Source organism: Felis catus, chromosome F1, assembly GCF_018350175.1.
Source record: "Felis catus isolate Fca126 chromosome F1, F.catus_Fca126_mat1.0, whole genome shotgun sequence".
Lineage (NCBI taxonomy): Eukaryota > Metazoa > Chordata > Mammalia > Carnivora > Felidae > Felis > Felis catus.
Genome location: NC_058384.1, coordinates 40,352,400 through 40,369,522, shown reverse-complemented (window position 1 = coordinate 40,369,522; position 17,123 = coordinate 40,352,400). Strand labels below are relative to the sequence as shown.

At 48.6% G+C, this 17,123-nt stretch overlaps 1 protein-coding gene across 11 annotated transcripts in view; it reads right to left on the bottom strand.

The window, feature by feature from the left end:
* Nucleotides 1-17,123, bottom strand: part of NAV1 (neuron navigator 1) — a 246,071-nt gene that overhangs the window by 9,705 nt on the left and 219,243 nt on the right. For 6 of the 11 annotated variants that reach the window (XM_023247662.2, XM_045049028.1, XM_045049024.1 and 3 more), the window contains 14 exons: nt 16,392-16,444; nt 15,584-15,607; nt 15,395-15,472; nt 12,393-12,476; nt 12,063-12,174; nt 7,496-7,617; nt 6,719-6,727; nt 3,623-3,819; nt 3,173-3,365; nt 2,912-3,080; nt 2,285-2,382; nt 2,021-2,116; nt 1,622-1,781; nt 703-938 (listed from right to left, as the gene is read on the bottom strand). In XM_023247662.2, coding sequence (XP_023103430.2) covers nt 703-938; nt 1,622-1,781; nt 2,021-2,116; nt 2,285-2,382; nt 2,912-3,080; nt 3,173-3,365; nt 3,623-3,819; nt 6,719-6,727; nt 7,496-7,617; nt 12,063-12,174; nt 12,393-12,476; nt 15,395-15,472; nt 15,584-15,607; nt 16,392-16,444 — 1,631 coding nt within the window. The remainder of the gene's footprint in view (nt 1-702; nt 939-1,621; nt 1,782-2,020; nt 2,117-2,284; nt 2,383-2,911; nt 3,081-3,172; nt 3,366-3,622; nt 3,820-6,718; nt 6,728-7,495; nt 7,618-12,062; nt 12,175-12,392; nt 12,477-15,394; nt 15,473-15,583; nt 15,608-16,391; nt 16,445-17,123) is intronic. The other 5 variants (XM_045049030.1, XM_045049026.1, XM_045049027.1 and 2 more) reach the window with 3 other exon arrangements.

Sequence of the window (17,123 nt, the reverse complement as noted above, 5' to 3'; positions counted from 1 at the left end):
GTTCCTGTCTGATGCATCTTAACATGCGACTGTAGAAGCACGCTACTATGGACTGATAAACCATGGTCCCAAAGGCTCTAAGGCAACCCATCTTAAGCAGTGCCTCTTAAGTCCCCAAGGGTGGGGATCATATTGTCTATCTTACACGGCTTTTCACTGGGTTGGCACCATGAACCACTCCAATGGACGTGCCTCCCCGTGCTGGGAAGAGCCAAAATTTGAAGCGACTTCAGAGTGTTCAAGAGACATCCGGATTTGGCAGGGAACCGCATAATGTAGAACATTTAATTCTGAGTGCTTCTCCCCAGAAAGTTCAAAGTCAAGGTAAAATGGAAAAGAAATACTGAAAAGAAAAGTAGAGGGAAGAAAACAAAAGAAGAGACGGGATTTTCAGGGTTGGCAGAAAGTGAGGTGGAAATAAGGGTGTCATTTAGTTCAGGATCAGCAAAAGGGAAAGGAATGTAACAGAGGCTACGGGAAGAATGGAGAAAGAAGGGAAGGGAAAAGTGTGGAAAGAAACTGGGGGCAGAGGAGGGACTAGGAAAGGGGATGCAGTGGGATGGGAAAGAAAAGAACTCTGAAGGGAGAAGATTCGGGCAAAGGGGAGGAAAGGGAAAAGAGGGGGTGGGGAAAGGCCTGGGCAAGGCTTTGGGGAAGCAGAGTCCCAGGCAAAGGCTGGTGGGTGGGTCAGGAGGCAGCTACCTTGCAAGACTGTTGGTGCATGTTGAAAGTGCTGACGATGCCCTCCGTGACCTCGCGGCCGGAACGCTCCACCAAGTATTCAGCCAGCCGGTTGGTCAGGTAGGTCTTCCCTGTGCCGCTGGGGCCCGAGAGGACGAGGCGCCGGTGCTTGAGCAGGAGGCTGATGTAATGCTGCATCATCGGCTTGGGGACCAGCGTCTCAAACACCAGGCTGTCGACGCACTTCTCCTTCAGCCCTGAACCCCACACCCCGCCCCAGAGAGCATGAGCCACGACCAGGGCCCTGAGGACGGCAAGGGCGCCTGATGGCATTTCTTTCTTCAGAGCCCACTGAAAGAACTCAGAACCACCTGCCCTGTGGTTCCACGAGAATCCCCAAGCCCCTAGTTTTGAAAATGCAGATCTTATGTTTTCGGGACATGTTCCGAGCTATGGGTGTGTGGGTGGAGTGAGAAACCCAGGCTTCCTAGAAATTTCTCTGGGAATGAAAATGGCCCTGGGAATAAAAGTTAGGATTGGATCTTACTCATCTTTTTATTTTTTATTGTTATTTTTTAATGTTTACTTATTTTTGAGAGAGAAAGAGAGCAACAGAGGGTGAGCGGGGGAGGGGCAGAGAGAGCGGGAGACACAGAATCCGAAGCAGGCTCCAGGCTCCGAGCTGTCAGCACAGAACCCGACGTGGGGCTCAAACCCAGGAGTCGTGAGATCATGACCTGAGATGAAGTGGGATGCTTAACTGACTGAACCACCCAGGCGCCCCTTCCTGATCTTTTTATATCTCTCGTCACTTAAGTACAGCGACCAGCACAGTATAGCTTCTCAGTAAATCCTTGTTGAACGAATGCGTGACAGATGGTCTGATGTTCCTCTCCCTCCTTCACCCCGTATCGCTGCACCCAAAGAGACAAAGACTGACCTTTGAGTGAGACCGATATGTTGTTGACACCCCGGCGGCAGGGAGGCATCTCTGGGGGCTCTGCATCCAATACTCGCTTCACATGGCTGATGCTATAGCCATGGATGGACTCGGTGCTCAGTCCAAGGGTGGAGGCTGGGTCCATCTTAGAAATATAGTCCTAACCGACAAGAAAAGGAGAAAAAAAAGAATAGAGAGGAACACCAAGATGATACAAACACAGATGTACAAGCCACAAATTTTAGAGGGAACACAAGTAGACAGAGTAAGGGAGGAACATGTTTTTCCTAGTTAGCATTTCTCCACGAAGCATCAAAGGTCCCCAGGATCCCAATGCCCGGATGGCTGAATTTCCCATGAGAAGATGAACCACCTTTGTGAGTACATGTATCCCTTTACCTTGAACACTTGGAAAACGGCTTCATCCAGCATCTTCCAGTCAACTTTTCCACTGACCTTGCTACATCCCAGGAAGAATTCCTGTTGCTTCAAGTCCTATACAGCCAAGGCAGAAGGATGTGAGCCTCAGTGCAGATCACTCCAAGAAAGGGAGGGATCATGAAAGGCATTAGCATTGGGGTACTCTGGTTTGGGGGGTATTCAGAGACCCGATTTTCTTGGATAAAAACAATAGTGTGACCAGGCCTTCTTGAAGTTCCTTACCCCTTTGATGATGTGCTGGGGGGGCATCCTCACCACCACCCGAAGGGTCACTTCCTCCTTTGGACCACAAGTACTGATGCCATCCATGGGTGACAGGTCTGTAGACGGTGAAAAGAACTATTGGCTTTAGGGGGCACCCACAGGCTTTCCTAAACCTTCCAGTCATCATCCTTTCCAAATAAGTATTTCTTACAAAAACTGAAGCCCAAATGAAGGTTCAAGGACCAGGGTCACCTGGGTGGCTCAGTCGGTTAAGCATCTGACTTTGGCTCAGGTCATGATCTCATGGTTTGTAAGTTCGAACCCCACATGGGGCTCTGTGCTGACAGCTCAGAGCCTGGAGCCTGCTTCGGGTCTGTCTCCCTCTCTCTCTGCCCACCCCCAACCCCACTCGTGCTCTGTCTCTCTCTCTCTCTCAAAAATAAATAAACCTTAAGAAAAATTTTTTTTTTAAAAAGGTTGAAGGACCCTAACAACTCTTCGTGTCTCACGACACTGGCATCTGCTTGGTTTAGGCATCGTTCCCTCCATGACCTAAGAAAGATGCCACCAGTACAAGTGGAATGGTGTCACAGCGAACCCCTTTTCTTCTTTCCACCCTTAAAAGTTCTCCTCCCAAACAGGTACCTGTGTCTGTGAGACTTGGGCTGAAGGAATGTGTGAGGGCAAGGCCCAGGGAGCGGCGAGGGGATGATAAGGCAGATGATCCAGGGACCTGCCCTGGCGTGGAGCCTGATGAGGGGCCGGGGGCTACCTTCAGCCGGTCATTCTCCGCTTTCAGCAGGTCCACCTCCAACTGTGGCGAGAACAGACAGGGTAGGGTTGCAGGGTTGGACACATCTCGAGCCTCGGTCTTCCCTTTCCTCAGCTCTCTGCCCAGACACCGACCTGCATGTTGTGCATCGTCTCCCGAAGTTGGTCCAGTTGATGGGCAGAGTTGAGGGCTTCCAAGCGGATGTCTGTGAGCTTCATCTCCTTCTCCCACAGCTCGGAGCGCAGTTCCGATACTTCCTTCTTCTCCGGCTCCTCCTCCTCGTTGCCATGGAACAGCCTAGTGTGGGGAACCGGGTGGGCGGGGCCCCTGTAAGAAAGTGAGAGTGAAGCCAGGTCACGTGGGGAAGCTCTAGAGTGACTAGGGGACACTGAGACCCTTGGCTGGTAGTCTCGGTTCCTCCTGCCCTGAGATAATCAGTAGCAGTAGTGGGAGGGAAGGTCCATTGCTGGCCTCACATGCTCCAGGAGACATCTACGGTGCAAGGGCAATCGATGGGCATAGCTGCCAGCTCTGGCCAGCAGCTTACACAGTACTGGGCAGGGTGGCGGGCAGAAAGCACTTACTCGGTGACATCAATGCCCACAGAGGAGGAGTTGGAGGACTTGATGGAGGGCGAAGCAGTCTCTGTGGAGCCGTGCTGTAGTTTGGGGGATGAGGGGGCAGAGGAGTCGGGTGTGGCAATCTCCTCAATATCAGAGTATGAGGAAGCTGACTTGGGTCCCTTTTTTATGCTGAAGGCTTTGTTGAAGGAACTTCGAAGCTAGAAAAAAGCAGATCCAGGCAGAGAGACGTCAGGGCTCCACTCCGGAGACTGGGTGAGGACTGGTCTGGGATTTCTGAGACAGAGAGCTGTACAGACAGGGTATTTGCTTGCTGTAATTAAGCCTCCTTCTGAAGGCTTCATTGGCTTCATGGAATATGGACAGAAGAGTTGCCTAGAAATTAGGGCTGAGAGAAAGTGGAATGTTCTGGTTCACCGTTGTAGGCTATGGGAACTTTTTGGGTCTGCTCTCTCCCACGGGGGAACCGTGCCCCTGAGGAGGGCAGAGAGAAGCCCCCGGAGGTCATATGGTGGCCAGTCTCTCAATGACCCAATCCCACCTTCTCCAGCAGACCAATTACTGCTTGCTTAGTCTAGAGCCTTGCTCACTTTGGGTCTTAGGATCCACCTTGACCAGGGCTCATCAGATCAGAATCCATTTACCTATTAACCAGAAACTGGCAATATGATTCTGTGGAAAGCATCAGAAGGGAGTGGCATCAAGTTTCTTTTAGTTCTCTTGTGCTCAGCACATCCCAGAATGATTGAAACAGACACAAGTGCTTTCTACTATTTCCACTCAAATGTCCTAGAGTAAGGAATATTTCCCAGCATTTCCTCAGAATACTTGGGATACTACAATTGGACCATGTTTTTTTTGTTTTTTGTTTTTGACCTTAGGTGTGTTGATGAGCTTGGGTGTTAGGGCTGTGAGCTAGAGATGCAAACCAGGGCTCTGTCCCACCCATTCACATGCATCCATATAGCATGCACACACGCACAGGGACACAGATATGGGATGGCAGCAAGAGACAGAGAGTAAAGGAGGGGTCGAAGGCTGTAGGGGACAAAAGCAAACCAGATCTTTGGGACAGTGAGAGAAAAGAAAGGAAAATTTGAGGCTACTCTTTCACAGTGTCTCTTCTGGAACACAGGAAGACTGTCAGGTGATGCGTGGAACTGATGGCAGTGTGTGCTGTTGTCTCCCAGGTAGGGCATAAAGGACCAATCTGGCTGTGATGGGGATATGAGAGAGAGAGTATGTGTGCAGTTAGCTAGAGTACGCGCGCAGGGGATATATCATCACTGAGGAGTCAAGATTCTCCCATAATGCTCAATTCTCCACAGAGATGAGGAACCGAGGCTGAAAAGTGACTTGTTTGAGATTGCAGGATTGAAGGAAAGCCTGGCACTGGAACTCAGCCTTCCTAATTTTCAACCCAATAGTCTCCTCTACATCGCTGTAGCTATGGGAAGCTATGTATAAATGAGAGAGAGTGAGAGAGAGACAGAGAGACAGAGTGTGTGTATGTAAGTGTGTGCGTGTGTGTGCGTGTGTGTGTGTGTATGTATGTATGTGTGTGTGCAGAAAGAGATCCTGTGACCACAATCTGCCTGGAGCACATGCCCTGTAAGATCACTAAGATCCTGAGAGAGAGAGAGAGAGAGAGAGAGAGTAGTGTTCTCTGTGTCGCTCAGGGCCCCCAAAGCCCAACTGTTGGCAGATGTTGACTGGTGTCAGATGGTGAAGGATTCCCTGAGTTCGGGAAACAATGGATCAATCAAGCAAAACGAAACAGACTTTTTTTTTTTTTAAGTAGCCTTCGACCAGCGCAGAGCCCAACGCAGGGCTTGAACTCACGATCCTGCAATCAAGGGTTGGACGCTTAACCAACTGAGCCACCCAGGCACCCCAAAACAGACTCTTTACTGAGGGACTTCTCAGTTCTTCCTACGTGGATGTGCACTATAGAAATGCAGGGCTTCTCAAATTCGATGATGGCATCACTGTTTTAAGGGGCATCTCCATGGACTAGAGCACAATACATTCTGGGAAATGCTAACCTAAAGAATCAAGTTTAAATAATTAGCCTAGCATTTCAGGCCCTTCATATCTGTGCCTCACTGTACTCAGTGCTCTAGCTACACTGATTTTAATCCCTGCCCCACTGTTCCCCTTGTGATTAGACAGTGTCTGTGTAGAAAGCCTCGCGGCACACTCTCCTGTCAAAGTCACATCTCAGTTTAACTTCTACCTCCTTTGTGGGGTTTCCCCTGCCTTCTGTAATTAGTTTCATCTATGAGCTCCTTTAGCACCCCCTGGCTGAATTAAGCATTTCGGCACCGTTGGACTGTTATCAATATTATATGTACAATTTTGGTTTTTGTCTCCTCAGCAATTCTGCAGGCTCCTTGATGGTTCAAATTACAGGCTCCACTTTTCACATCCTTCGTAACACTTGGCACAATGTTAGGATAGGGTTAGTGGACCTCAGATGTCTGGGTTTTTCTGGGTTCACCTTCTGCTTGTCTGAGAAACTATACTGTAACCCCTGAAATGTCTTTGGAAACTCCATGGATGCTCAGAGGGCTTCAGGTCTGCGGGTGGTTTGAGGGTGCCCTGGATTGAATCATAACCCCTCCTATCTCTGGTTCATCTCCCTATAGAGCGAAATGTCCAGGCGAGACCCAAACTGAACTGGCCTCTGGAAATTGTGGTCAAGATAATGTTCATCCAGTGATTCTCTTCCATTTTGGGCTTCTAGGGTTTAAGGAACAACAACAACAACAAAAATCAGAAAGCTCATTTTCTGGATAGGGGAACTCAAATTGACTGCTTTTATAACAGTCTGATTTTGTAAAAAGGGGAAGACAGGAGGGAATAGATCAGGATTTTGTTAACTCTCCCATTTGGCCCCCAACCAGACCACTCCTCTGTCCTCATGTGGGGCAGCCGTGGATGGACCATGCAGTGGAGTGAGTTAGGAACTCTGGGGTGGTTGTTACGGTTAGTTTTATGAGTGGCCGCTCTTTCTTTAAGGGAGGGAGTTGCTCTGGAAATGGGGAAGGTATGGCAAAAGGAAAGAGAAAACAAGGAGAGAGGAACTGGGTCTCTTACCTCATAGACCTGGAAAAAAATAGGGATTTGAAGTCAGCATTTTGAAGGGAAAAAAAAAGAAGCAACACTTAATCACTCATTTCACACAGCTGGGACCCATCTGTGCTACACAAAGCTTTGGGGGCCAGTGCTATTGAACAGGGGACAGAGGAGCAAGACATCTCTATTAGGGGATCCTCTCCTTCCCATAGGCAGCAGAGGAGCTAAAAGTGTTTTAGATCTGCCTATAGAATTGCAGAAAGGTCATCCGAAGTCAGTTTAGGGCTATCAGGAGCCAGCTGGGGGAGTCGGTGGGGGGATCTATGTCTGGACTAGTCAACAATAATACAAAGATTCCTTTTGAAGTATTATGGAAAGTTCCATAAATACTTCTCCAAAAAAAGTGAAGAAATGACTTCCAGGAGCATCGGGTATGAATGGCTTTGTTCAGAAATTCTTCTCTCCGTAGTAGAGAAGGAAATGGGCGAGGGGATTGATAGGACGTTCCCTGCTAGAGATTTCTTTCCGTTGCCAAATTACATTGGATCTAATCGGAGGCATGGAGAACCCAAGGCAAGTGGGTGTGCATAAGGGCTGGAGGGATGGCCTTGGTACAAGTGGGATATGACTGGGATCAAAGGAGAGTTTAGCAGACTTTGCTCTGAGCAGATACCTGGGGCTTTGTGTTAACCCCAAGGGACCATATCTTGGTTGGTTCTGGAAGGAGCCAATCCCTACGCTGAGGTGGAGGTGGCCCACCATGGCTCCTCACAGTTCTCGCCCCCAACCTATACCTACCCAGCTCTTTTTCTTCTTCTTTTTTGCATCAGCGTCCTTGCCACTGCCAATGCTGGAATGGCTGGTGATGCTGTTGAGGCTCGAGATGCTATCTGAGGAGTTCTGCCTCTTGATCCGGAGTTCTAGGGGCCACGAACAAATGGGAAGCACACACAGGGTAGATTTAAAGAAGACGTGAGACTTAAGGCAAGTCTAGCTGCCAAACGTAGACGAGAAGGGTACCAACCAACTCCTACAGCCACATTTTTCATTTTCTGGATAATTTCTGTCAACGAGCATTGATGGAGTGCCAATCATGTTTCAACGTTAAACACATGCTAAAGGTGTGCTCGCTTTGGCAGCACATATACTAAAAAAAATAAATAAATAAAAATAAAAATGCTAAAGGTAAAAAAAAAAGTAAGAATGTAAGTTAAGAAATGCTTCTTCTCCTCAAGACGCTTCCAGTCTAGTAGGATAAAAAACAGTACACAAACTAATGAACTCAGGCTGATTAGGTCTGAGAAGGGCTAATGAAAGCTTGCTCTCAATACTTTGGTGGAGACATCAACCTACTGCTTTTTTTTTAAGGAAACCCTGCCCCCAATGTGGGGCTTGAACTCATCACCCCAAGATCAAGAGCCGCATGCTCCACAGACTGAGCCAGCGAGGCACCCCTCAACGTACCATTTTTCATGATTTTCCCCCTGTAATACTTGCCTGCCTGGTGCTCCAAGGCCAAGCATAACTAGCCATTGTCCTGCATTTAACCTAAATGAGCTTTTGTTTTCTTATCTGATGGGTAGAAAATCCTTTTAGCTCCCTGAGAAGGTTTGGAATGGCATAAAAAATGACCCACATTTCCACCACAGGGAAGGAAAAAGTTAACCAAGGAGGAAATGTTTGAGTCTTGAAAGAACAGAAGTTTTTCAGACAGGAACACTGGGAAAACTACTTAGGGCCAAAGAAAAAGTACATGCAGAGGCCCTGTGCAGGGCTCTGGCTTTGCTTTGTGGAACCTCAGGCAGACTGGAATGGGAAGCAGCACAGGGAGCACCGCAAGAGGTGGGGGTGGAGGTCAGGTTCAGGCCAGGTCAGGGAGAGCCCTGAATGCCTTTTTAAGGATATTTGCCTTTGTGCCGTAGGTAATGAGCAAGAACAGCAGAGATTTTGAAGCAAGGGCAAAATATAATCAGATTTTTAAAAATTATTATGCATTTCTGGTCATGGAGAGAGTGAGAAAATAAACCAGAAACTACCCACATCTTCACCGAACAGCTCTTGTTTCTAGAAGGACAGCTGCAAACATCTACTCAACTAGCTCCCTATCTCCAATCTAACCCTCCACTTCCTCTTTCAACAGGGTATCATAGTAAGTGCTATGAAAAAACAAATCTGTTGGCATCGTTCTACAGTAGGCAAGATGTTAACATTGGAGGAGACTGGCTGTCCATTTCTTTGTAATTACAGGTGAGTGTGTGATTATTTCAAAATAAAAACGTTTTAAAAATCTGATTATATTTATATATATATTTTTTCAACGTTTATTTATTTTTGGGACAGAGAGAGACAGAGCATGAACGGCGGAGGGGCAGAGAGAGAGGGAGACACAGAATCGGAAACAGGCTCCAGGCTCTGAGCCATCAGCCCAGTGCCTGACACGGGGCTCGAACTCACGGACCGCGAGATCGAGACCTGGCTGAAGTCGGACGCTTAACCGACTGCGCCACCCAGGTGCCCCTGATCATATTTATACTTTGAAGGTAATGAAAAAAAGGAGCCTAACAGGGCTAGCTCTTAGAAACCTTGGTGTATTGCCTGTGTGTGTGTGTGTGTGTGTGTGTGTGTGTGTGTGAAAGGTTTTTTTTTTTTTTTTTTTTTTGAGCACCTACTACATGCCTCACACAATGGTGAGCTCTTCTGATTCGATACAACAAACTTCTGGTTAGGTACTATGTCTATTTTACAGAAGTCAAGTAAAATAAGTACCAAAAATTATTCAAGTTTGAAAAATGGGGGTCCCTGGTGGTTTTAGTGAAAGCAGTTTCGGTAGGATGATAGTAATGGAAGCAAATTAGAGTAGGGTTAGGTGAGAAAGGGGAGTGGAGGGTAAGTTGGTGAAGGAAGGAGTGAAGATTATAATTAGAAGGGATGTAGGTAGATACATCTTTTTTCTTCTTTAAAGATAAATGAGCCTTTAGCCGCATGATAAGCAGAGAGGAAGGAGTGAATGGAGAATAAGAGGTCAAAGATGTAGAAAAGTATGTGTATGTGTTCTGGGGATATCAATGCTAGGGGGAGCATCCCCAAGCATTAGATAAGGGATCCCTCTTGGCCAGAAAGGGCAGCCCCTTCTAACGAAATGGGAGAAAAATAAGTAAGGATTCGATGAATATAAATTGATGGAGTGGGGGAAGAGTCCATGGAGTATTTACTTGAAAATGTTTTACTTTCTTGAGTAAGGAGGAGGCAGAGTCTATGTTCAGAGTGAGGCAGGTCAATGGTGGAATAAGGGGCTGGAGAACACTGATAGAAGTTGGGGATCACTGGGGCACCTGGGTGTCTCAGACCGTTGAGTGTCTTACTCTTGATTTCAGTTCAGGTCACGATCTCAGATTTGTGAGATCGAGCCCCACATCGGGCTCTGTGCTGACAGCATGGGGCCTGCTTGGGATTCTCTCTCTCCCTCTCTCACACTCACGTTCTTTCTGTCTCTCTCAAAATAAAAATAAATAAACATTAAAAAAAAAGAAGTTGGGGACCACTGATAGTGGAATAAAAAGGAAAACAGGCTGCAGGCAAGTTAGAGGACCATCCAAGTACCCTGGAAGCCCTTCTGGAGTCAGAGATTGCAGGATTTGGGGGCATCAGACCACTACTCATCTTGACTTTCTCTAGCAAACTTGACTGTTTGGTTGTTAAATGCCAAGGCTAACTTGTCATTTGAGCCCCATGTAACCCATGTGATCTTTGTCTCATTTGAAGAGTAGACTGCATCACCCTTGGAGAACAGAAAGGAGGGTCAAATAAGAATATATATGTGTGTGTATATAAAAAGGTAAAGTGCTAACTTTTTTAAATTTATTTTTTAAAATTTACATCCAAGTTAGTTAGCATATAGCACAATAATGATTTCAGGAGTAGATTCCAGTGATTCATCCTCTACATATAACACCCAGTGCTCATCCCGACAAGTGTCCTCCTTAATGCCCCTTGCCCATTCAGCCCACACGCCCCAACCCAAACCCCTCCAGTAACCCTCAGTTTGTTCTCTATATTTAAGAGTCTCTTATGTTTTGTCCCTCTCCTTGCTTTTGTATTATTGTTGCTTCCCTTCCCTTATTAAAGTGCTAATTTTGGGGGCTTCATTTTGTAGAGCAGTTTTAGGTTCACAGCAAAATTGAAAGGAAGGGGCAGGGCTTTTCCATATCACCCCATCCCCCACACATGCGTAGCCTCCCCCACTCTCAGCCTCCCCCACCAGACGGATGCATTTGTTACAACTGATGAGTCTGCACGGACACATCATTATCAGCAGAGTCCACAGCTGACATGAGGGTTCACTCTTGAGGTTATACATTCTACGGGTTTGAACAAATACATTCACAGGTAGTCACCGTTATAGTATCATCCAGAGTACTTTCACTGCCCTAAAAATCCTCTGTGCTCCGCTTATTCACCCCTGCCTGCCCCCTGAGCAATCACTGATCGTTTCACAGTCTCCATAGCCTTGTCTTTTCCAGAATGTCACAGAGTTGGAGTCATGCAGCACGCAGCCTTTTCTCATCGGCTTTTTCCACTTAGTAACGTGCGTTTGACACTGCTCCGTATCTTTTCATAGCTTGATAGCTCATTTCTTTTTAATGCTGAGTAATGTTTCATTGACTGGTTACAGCACAGTTCATTCATCCGTTCACCTACTGAAGGACATCTCGGTTGCTTCTGAGTCTTGGCAATTATGAATAAAGCTGCTATAAACATTCAGGCTTTTGGGAAGACATAAAATTTCAGCTCCTCTGGGTAAATACCAAGGAGTGTGACTGCTGGATCATATGGTAAGATTACTTTTAGTTTCTTTTCTGTTTTTTTTTTTTAATGTTTTGTTTATTTTTGAGAGAGCGCAAGCAGGGGAGAGGGAGGGAGACAGGGAGAGGGAGGATCCAGAGTGGGCTCTGTGCTGACAGCAACAAGCCCGATGTGGAGCTTGAACTCACAAACTGTGCGATCATGACCTGAGCCGAAGTCAGACGCTCAACTGACTGAGCCACCCAGATGCCCCTGGATTTACCTTTGGTTTCTTAAGAATAAAGTGCTCTTTTAATGGTTGTCTTTGAAGGCTCTTGGGCTCTGTCCTAAAGGTTCGGGGGAAGACCCATGGGGATTGCAGGTCTGCTCAACTCTCCCTCATCCCCAGGGATGGTAGGATCATGCCCCTGGCTCTGACCAGTCCAGAGCATCACACTGAAAGGCATCAAAGGGCCCGCACCTTCTAAAAACTTGATATGGGACCCGGCATATTATAGGCATAGGTAAAAATTTCCAATAACCCCATTCCTGTTCTCCTTCAACCTGAGGCTGGATGTCCTACCTTTGGGTGTGGTTTCTGAGGCATTGAGGGCTCCCTGAATGACTGCCTGTGCTTCAGAGTTCTTTTTCTTCAGAAAGTCGATGGTTTCTCGTAAATCCAGCAGCTCAGTGTCCTAGGAGAGGTATGACAATAGTGTCATTCGTTGGGATTAGGAGCGCCTACTGTGCGCCAGGCAACAGGCGAGGCACTGGAATTCCACCAGACTTGATAGAGAAGGCAGGGGACGGGGGCAGTTGTGCTGAGGGGCAGGGTGAGAACTCAGGGTGACGGGAAGGGAGGGGGTGAGGTCAGCCTTAGCCTGTATGCCAGGAGAACTCCCAGCTCCCTTACCTTCTCCTCTGCTGTCTCTGCCAGGTGTCGGAGACGGGATGTCATATTCACTAGGCTCTGCTCGAAAGCTGCCACTAGATTAGCCTGAAATAAACATGTCAGGAGGTTCCTACGTTGCCTGAGGCTTGGGAAAAGAAAAGCCTATTACGGGAAGTAGTTTGAGCTGATATTCTGTGTCTCAGCACTGACCGTTGCTGACAAACCTTTTGGTGATTTCTAAACATCGATTTCCCTGAGCAGACAAGGTGGAATTCAAACACCTTTCTGGCCTGAAGAGATTTCCTGGTGGGGACCGGCTTCTTGAATGATGACGTGGCACAGAGAGCATTAGGGTAGGGCAGGTTTTTGAAGGCTCTAGGAGACTTGGGTCCTGGTACCATCACCAGAGGTGGGACTGTCCCTCGCTCTTCTGGGACATTCCTATTATCTTGGTTTAACTCTTCCGTTGTCTGGCGGACTGGCCCCCATGGGTCTAAGTCACCTCCCAGCATAAACTGGTGCTTCTTTCCACCTCTGCTCTCAAGTGCCCTCTGTTCTTAACTCCATCCTGCGTCTCCTAGTTCCTGGTTTCTTCGGGCTGTCTTTGCAGGGCTGGAGAGGAGGAGCTCAGGAAACTTCAGGGGTATTCCACAGTTTGGCCACTAGATGTCAGGTGGATTTCATGAGGAGGAGGCTGGCTGGGGAGGGTGGAGCTAAGGCCACTAGGAGCAGGAGCTGGCCCTCCAGCCTTTGAGAAAGGTGCAGGAAATGAAGCAGGGGGCTAGGAATGGAGGAACAGCCATCACTGGAGGGTATCTGACCAAGTCAGTGACCCTAGGCAGAAGTGGCAGGCATATTTTGGGCAAGTCCTTCATCCAAAGCTCTAGGATGTATGTCTGTGACACCTGTCACTACCTGTGAGCCAATGATTCTCTCCCCCTGTTGGGCCAACTCTAGTTCATACCTATTGCCCTTGAAACATGCCTGGAGGCTACTTTCATTTGACAGTGGCTGGAGGCAATCCCTTTGGGCCTGTGTGACCTGCCTCTTTCATACGCATGTACTCTGAATCTATCTAGGGCTGGGCTCCGTGGCAGACCTATGTCACGACCCTGAGCCGTTGGCTTTCACCTACTGTACCAAACAGCGGTGCCTCCTGTTTTCGTGGCCCCAGGTTGCCTCTTGCTCACTTCTCCACATCCCTGTGAACAGACTGCTTGGAGTCCCCAGACATCTACTCGTGGGAAACCCCAGGAACTGTCAGCTTCCTGTGTGCTGTCTTGGCGCATTGGGCCCTTTGCTCTGGATGGGCTTTCCTCTCGTCTCCTATACAACTTCTCCCTCCTCTGGACCTTCCCTAACCCTCAACCTCACCAGGGTGCCTATAAGACCTGAAGGGTAAGCAGTGGTGCCAGAGAGAGGCGGGCACTTGGGAGAAGCAGAAATGCCTTGCAGCCCTTCCCTGTCTAGGGTGTGTCCTCAGCGTGGGCCGCTGGGAAGTTACATGGAACACAACAAAAGCTCAATCAGGAATCAAGGGATCCTGCAGAGTCCTGGCATCACTGTCTCCTGCTTGAGGACGGGATTCCGACCCTCAACAGAAATCTGCCTCTCAAATTCTGAACCCGTCACGTCTGGCTATTTGTTCTCTCTTAGCCAAAGGGAACTTCCTGTTCGAAGAAAAATCACCTCCTAAATTCATTTTCTTGGCTTTCACCCAGCCTTGACAGCATGATGGCTGACAGATTCAGTGTAAATGAATCAGACACACTAATGTTCTCTGCCTCCCTGGCGCCTCTTCCCCCAGCATCTCCCAGATGTGAATTTCCTGGGGTGTGCAGGACGTGACCCAGGCCACTGGCCACGGTGGGTGGGGCGTATGGGAAGGAAGCGATGGTTCTTGCTTGAATTGTAATTCTTATGGGTCCCCAAGAGTGGAAAACGGTGCTTGATATGGGCTTCAAACAAACTAGCGAGGGTACAACTTATTAGCTGAAGGTTTGGGAAAAGAGGATAAAAAGAATGAGCGTGGTGAGGGAACGGCTGCTGAAACGGGGTGGAAACATGCAGAATCTTGGTAGAGAGTCTTCTACCTGATCCCAAGGAAGACCTCAGGCCTGACAGCTGGGTTCCCCAGAGAGGAAGGGACAAGAAAAAACCCCAGAAACTACTGCGGAAATTGCAGACATGGTTACTTTTGTGTGAACACTTGGAAGGCTCCTGCAAATCCGGCTCAGCTGTTGTTTACAGCTTTGGGGGAAAATGGCTCTTATGTTCTCTGTTTGCAACTTGGTCACAGGGGAGAAACTACCACAGCCTAGGGAGAGGAGGTGGCTTCATTTCCCCCCATCTCACAGGGTAGAAAAACCAAGGCTTCAAGAAAGAAAGAAACTCATTCTTCTTGGATGGACTGAGGGCACGCTGAGGGCAGAGACAAAGAATCCCGGCTCCCAGCCTAGAGCTCAGGTCATTTGTGCCACCTGCCCAAGGAGACTGCTAAGAAAAGGCAGTTGCAAGTGTAGCAGCTGGACTAGAACGAGAGCTGTGTTTCTAAGTGGTGCCATGCTCACCGGACAGAATGCTAACAGCCAGTTCTGTGCCCGCCCGGCTATGCGGTGTGAACAAAAACACAAACATACCCCAGGGCAGCAGCAAAAGAGTACCAAGGGTTCCATGATACATAACTATTTCTGTCCATGGCCAATGGCAAGGTTGTTCCCACCTCCATGCAGAACCACTGATAATCCTTTCTCTCTCTAGGGAGTTCAAAGACCACTGGGCACGAACATATCCATACCTATTAATTCCAGTGGGGGCAAAAACAGTTCTTTCTAAAAATTGAGACTCTGAGAAAGGGAAGGCCAGTCACCAAATCCTCTGTTGTAGAGCTATGAACGGGACCCACTCCCTTGGAATCTAAGCCCAGGGGATACCTTATGAGAGAATTCCCCTCCTTTGGCCGAACTTATCTGACTTACAGCCAAGAGAACTGCCTGGGTCTTCCCCTACTTTATGGCACTCACATTGGCAGAGAGTTGAGACGTCAGGGTGGCCACTTTTTCCTGGGACGATTCCAGTTCCCTGCGAAGCTTCCGGATTTGCTGTGAAAGGGAGAGAAATACAAACTTATGGTGGCAGAAGAAGTCGGAGATCTGGAAGCAAAATGGGGTGCAGAGGTGTTAACAAGCCGAGACAAAGGCTTTGCACCCTACCTCAGATTGCATCCTTTCTTCAGCCTGAAGAAGGAGCACAGAAGGAGAGAAAAGAGAGAAGGAGGTGGTTACTATGGAGGTGAAGAAGCCAGGCCCCAGTGGCAGGGCAGAGAACTTGAAGGAGCGTGACTCAGAGGTACGAAGAGGCTGAAACTCCGTTTCTTGGCCCTGGCCCCTCACGAGGTGAGCTGAGACCCTATACTTGGGTTCACATAAAAGATTTCTCTGGAGCTCATCTCTAGCCAACTTTGTCATTGCCAAGAAGGCTAGGAAACGAAACTCAGGTTGATCTGAAGGCTAATCCTTACTGCCACTAACTTGAAGGAGTGAAGAATTAGGGGCAAAAAAAATGTAAGGCCCGAGTTACACCTCACAGCAAAATGCGGTGTGCCCAATCCCCCACAGTAAACATCTGGTAAATTCTGTATGCTGTGAGGATCCTGGAGTCCTATGAACCTCCCCCTCCCCCCTTGCCACGGATGCTTCTCACTTAACCCTGGCACAGAATGGGCTCTATCATAAGGGGACTATCGATTTTTCAAAGGAGGGGAACAAAAGGCACCAGAGTTGCTCAGGAATTGGTGGTGAGGCCATAGGGACCACTGAGGAACCGATGCACAACCAAGCGCTCCGAGCTCCAGGCGCCTCCCCCGACCCACCCCAGATCCATAAGGCATAATGAATAGGTAGCAGTGCCCTGCCCCCCCACCCCCCTCCTCGACTAGTTACCCCCCCCAACACAGGTCCTAGGGAGCAGAGCAATGGTAGGAGACAGGGGATGAGGGAGGAAGAGAAGTAACGCTCTTACTGAGGAGTAAGTGGAGGAGGCACTGGAGGCCAGGGACAGCACTGAGCCGTGAACTGAAAGAGAAGCAGAACACGGAGTTAACAGAGGGCTCCAGGGATAAGGGGTTTCAGGGCGGAGCCCTAAGGCAGGAGTTTGGATTCTGACTCTGGAGGGCATCTGGAGCAAACAGGTTGGTTATGACAACAGCCCAGAGCAAGCGGGTGTCTGCTGAGGAGGCGAGGTCCTGAGCAGAGCTAGCCTCCTCCCTCGGGCTACATTTTTCTGGCAGCCTGGGGATGGCGGGCCCTCGCTCAACCTGCTCCGAGGGGCACGAGGGTTCAGGGAGAGGGAAAGGAGATATTCGTGGATAGGCGTCATCTTATCTTCTCAGCTCTGGGGACCGGACCGTTCAGATGAAAAGCGTACTGAAGTGTAAAATACTCGTTCTGATGATTCAATAGCCCTACTAACACAACTACAGCAGCTTCTGCAAGGATGCCTCCAGGCTGAGCGTCCTGCAAATAACAACCGGAAGTCTGCTCTCTGGTAAAGCCCCATCTTCCAGGCTCTGACCATGCACACCCAGATCATCACAAACAACCACAGGGCCCTCCTTGAAGCTAAACTTTGGAACTTTTTTTTTTTTTTTTTAAGTAGACTTCACGCCCGCCCAGCGCAGAGCCCAACGCGGGGCTTGAACTCACGACCCTGAGATCAAGACCTGAGCTGAGATGAAGAGTCGGACGCTCAACC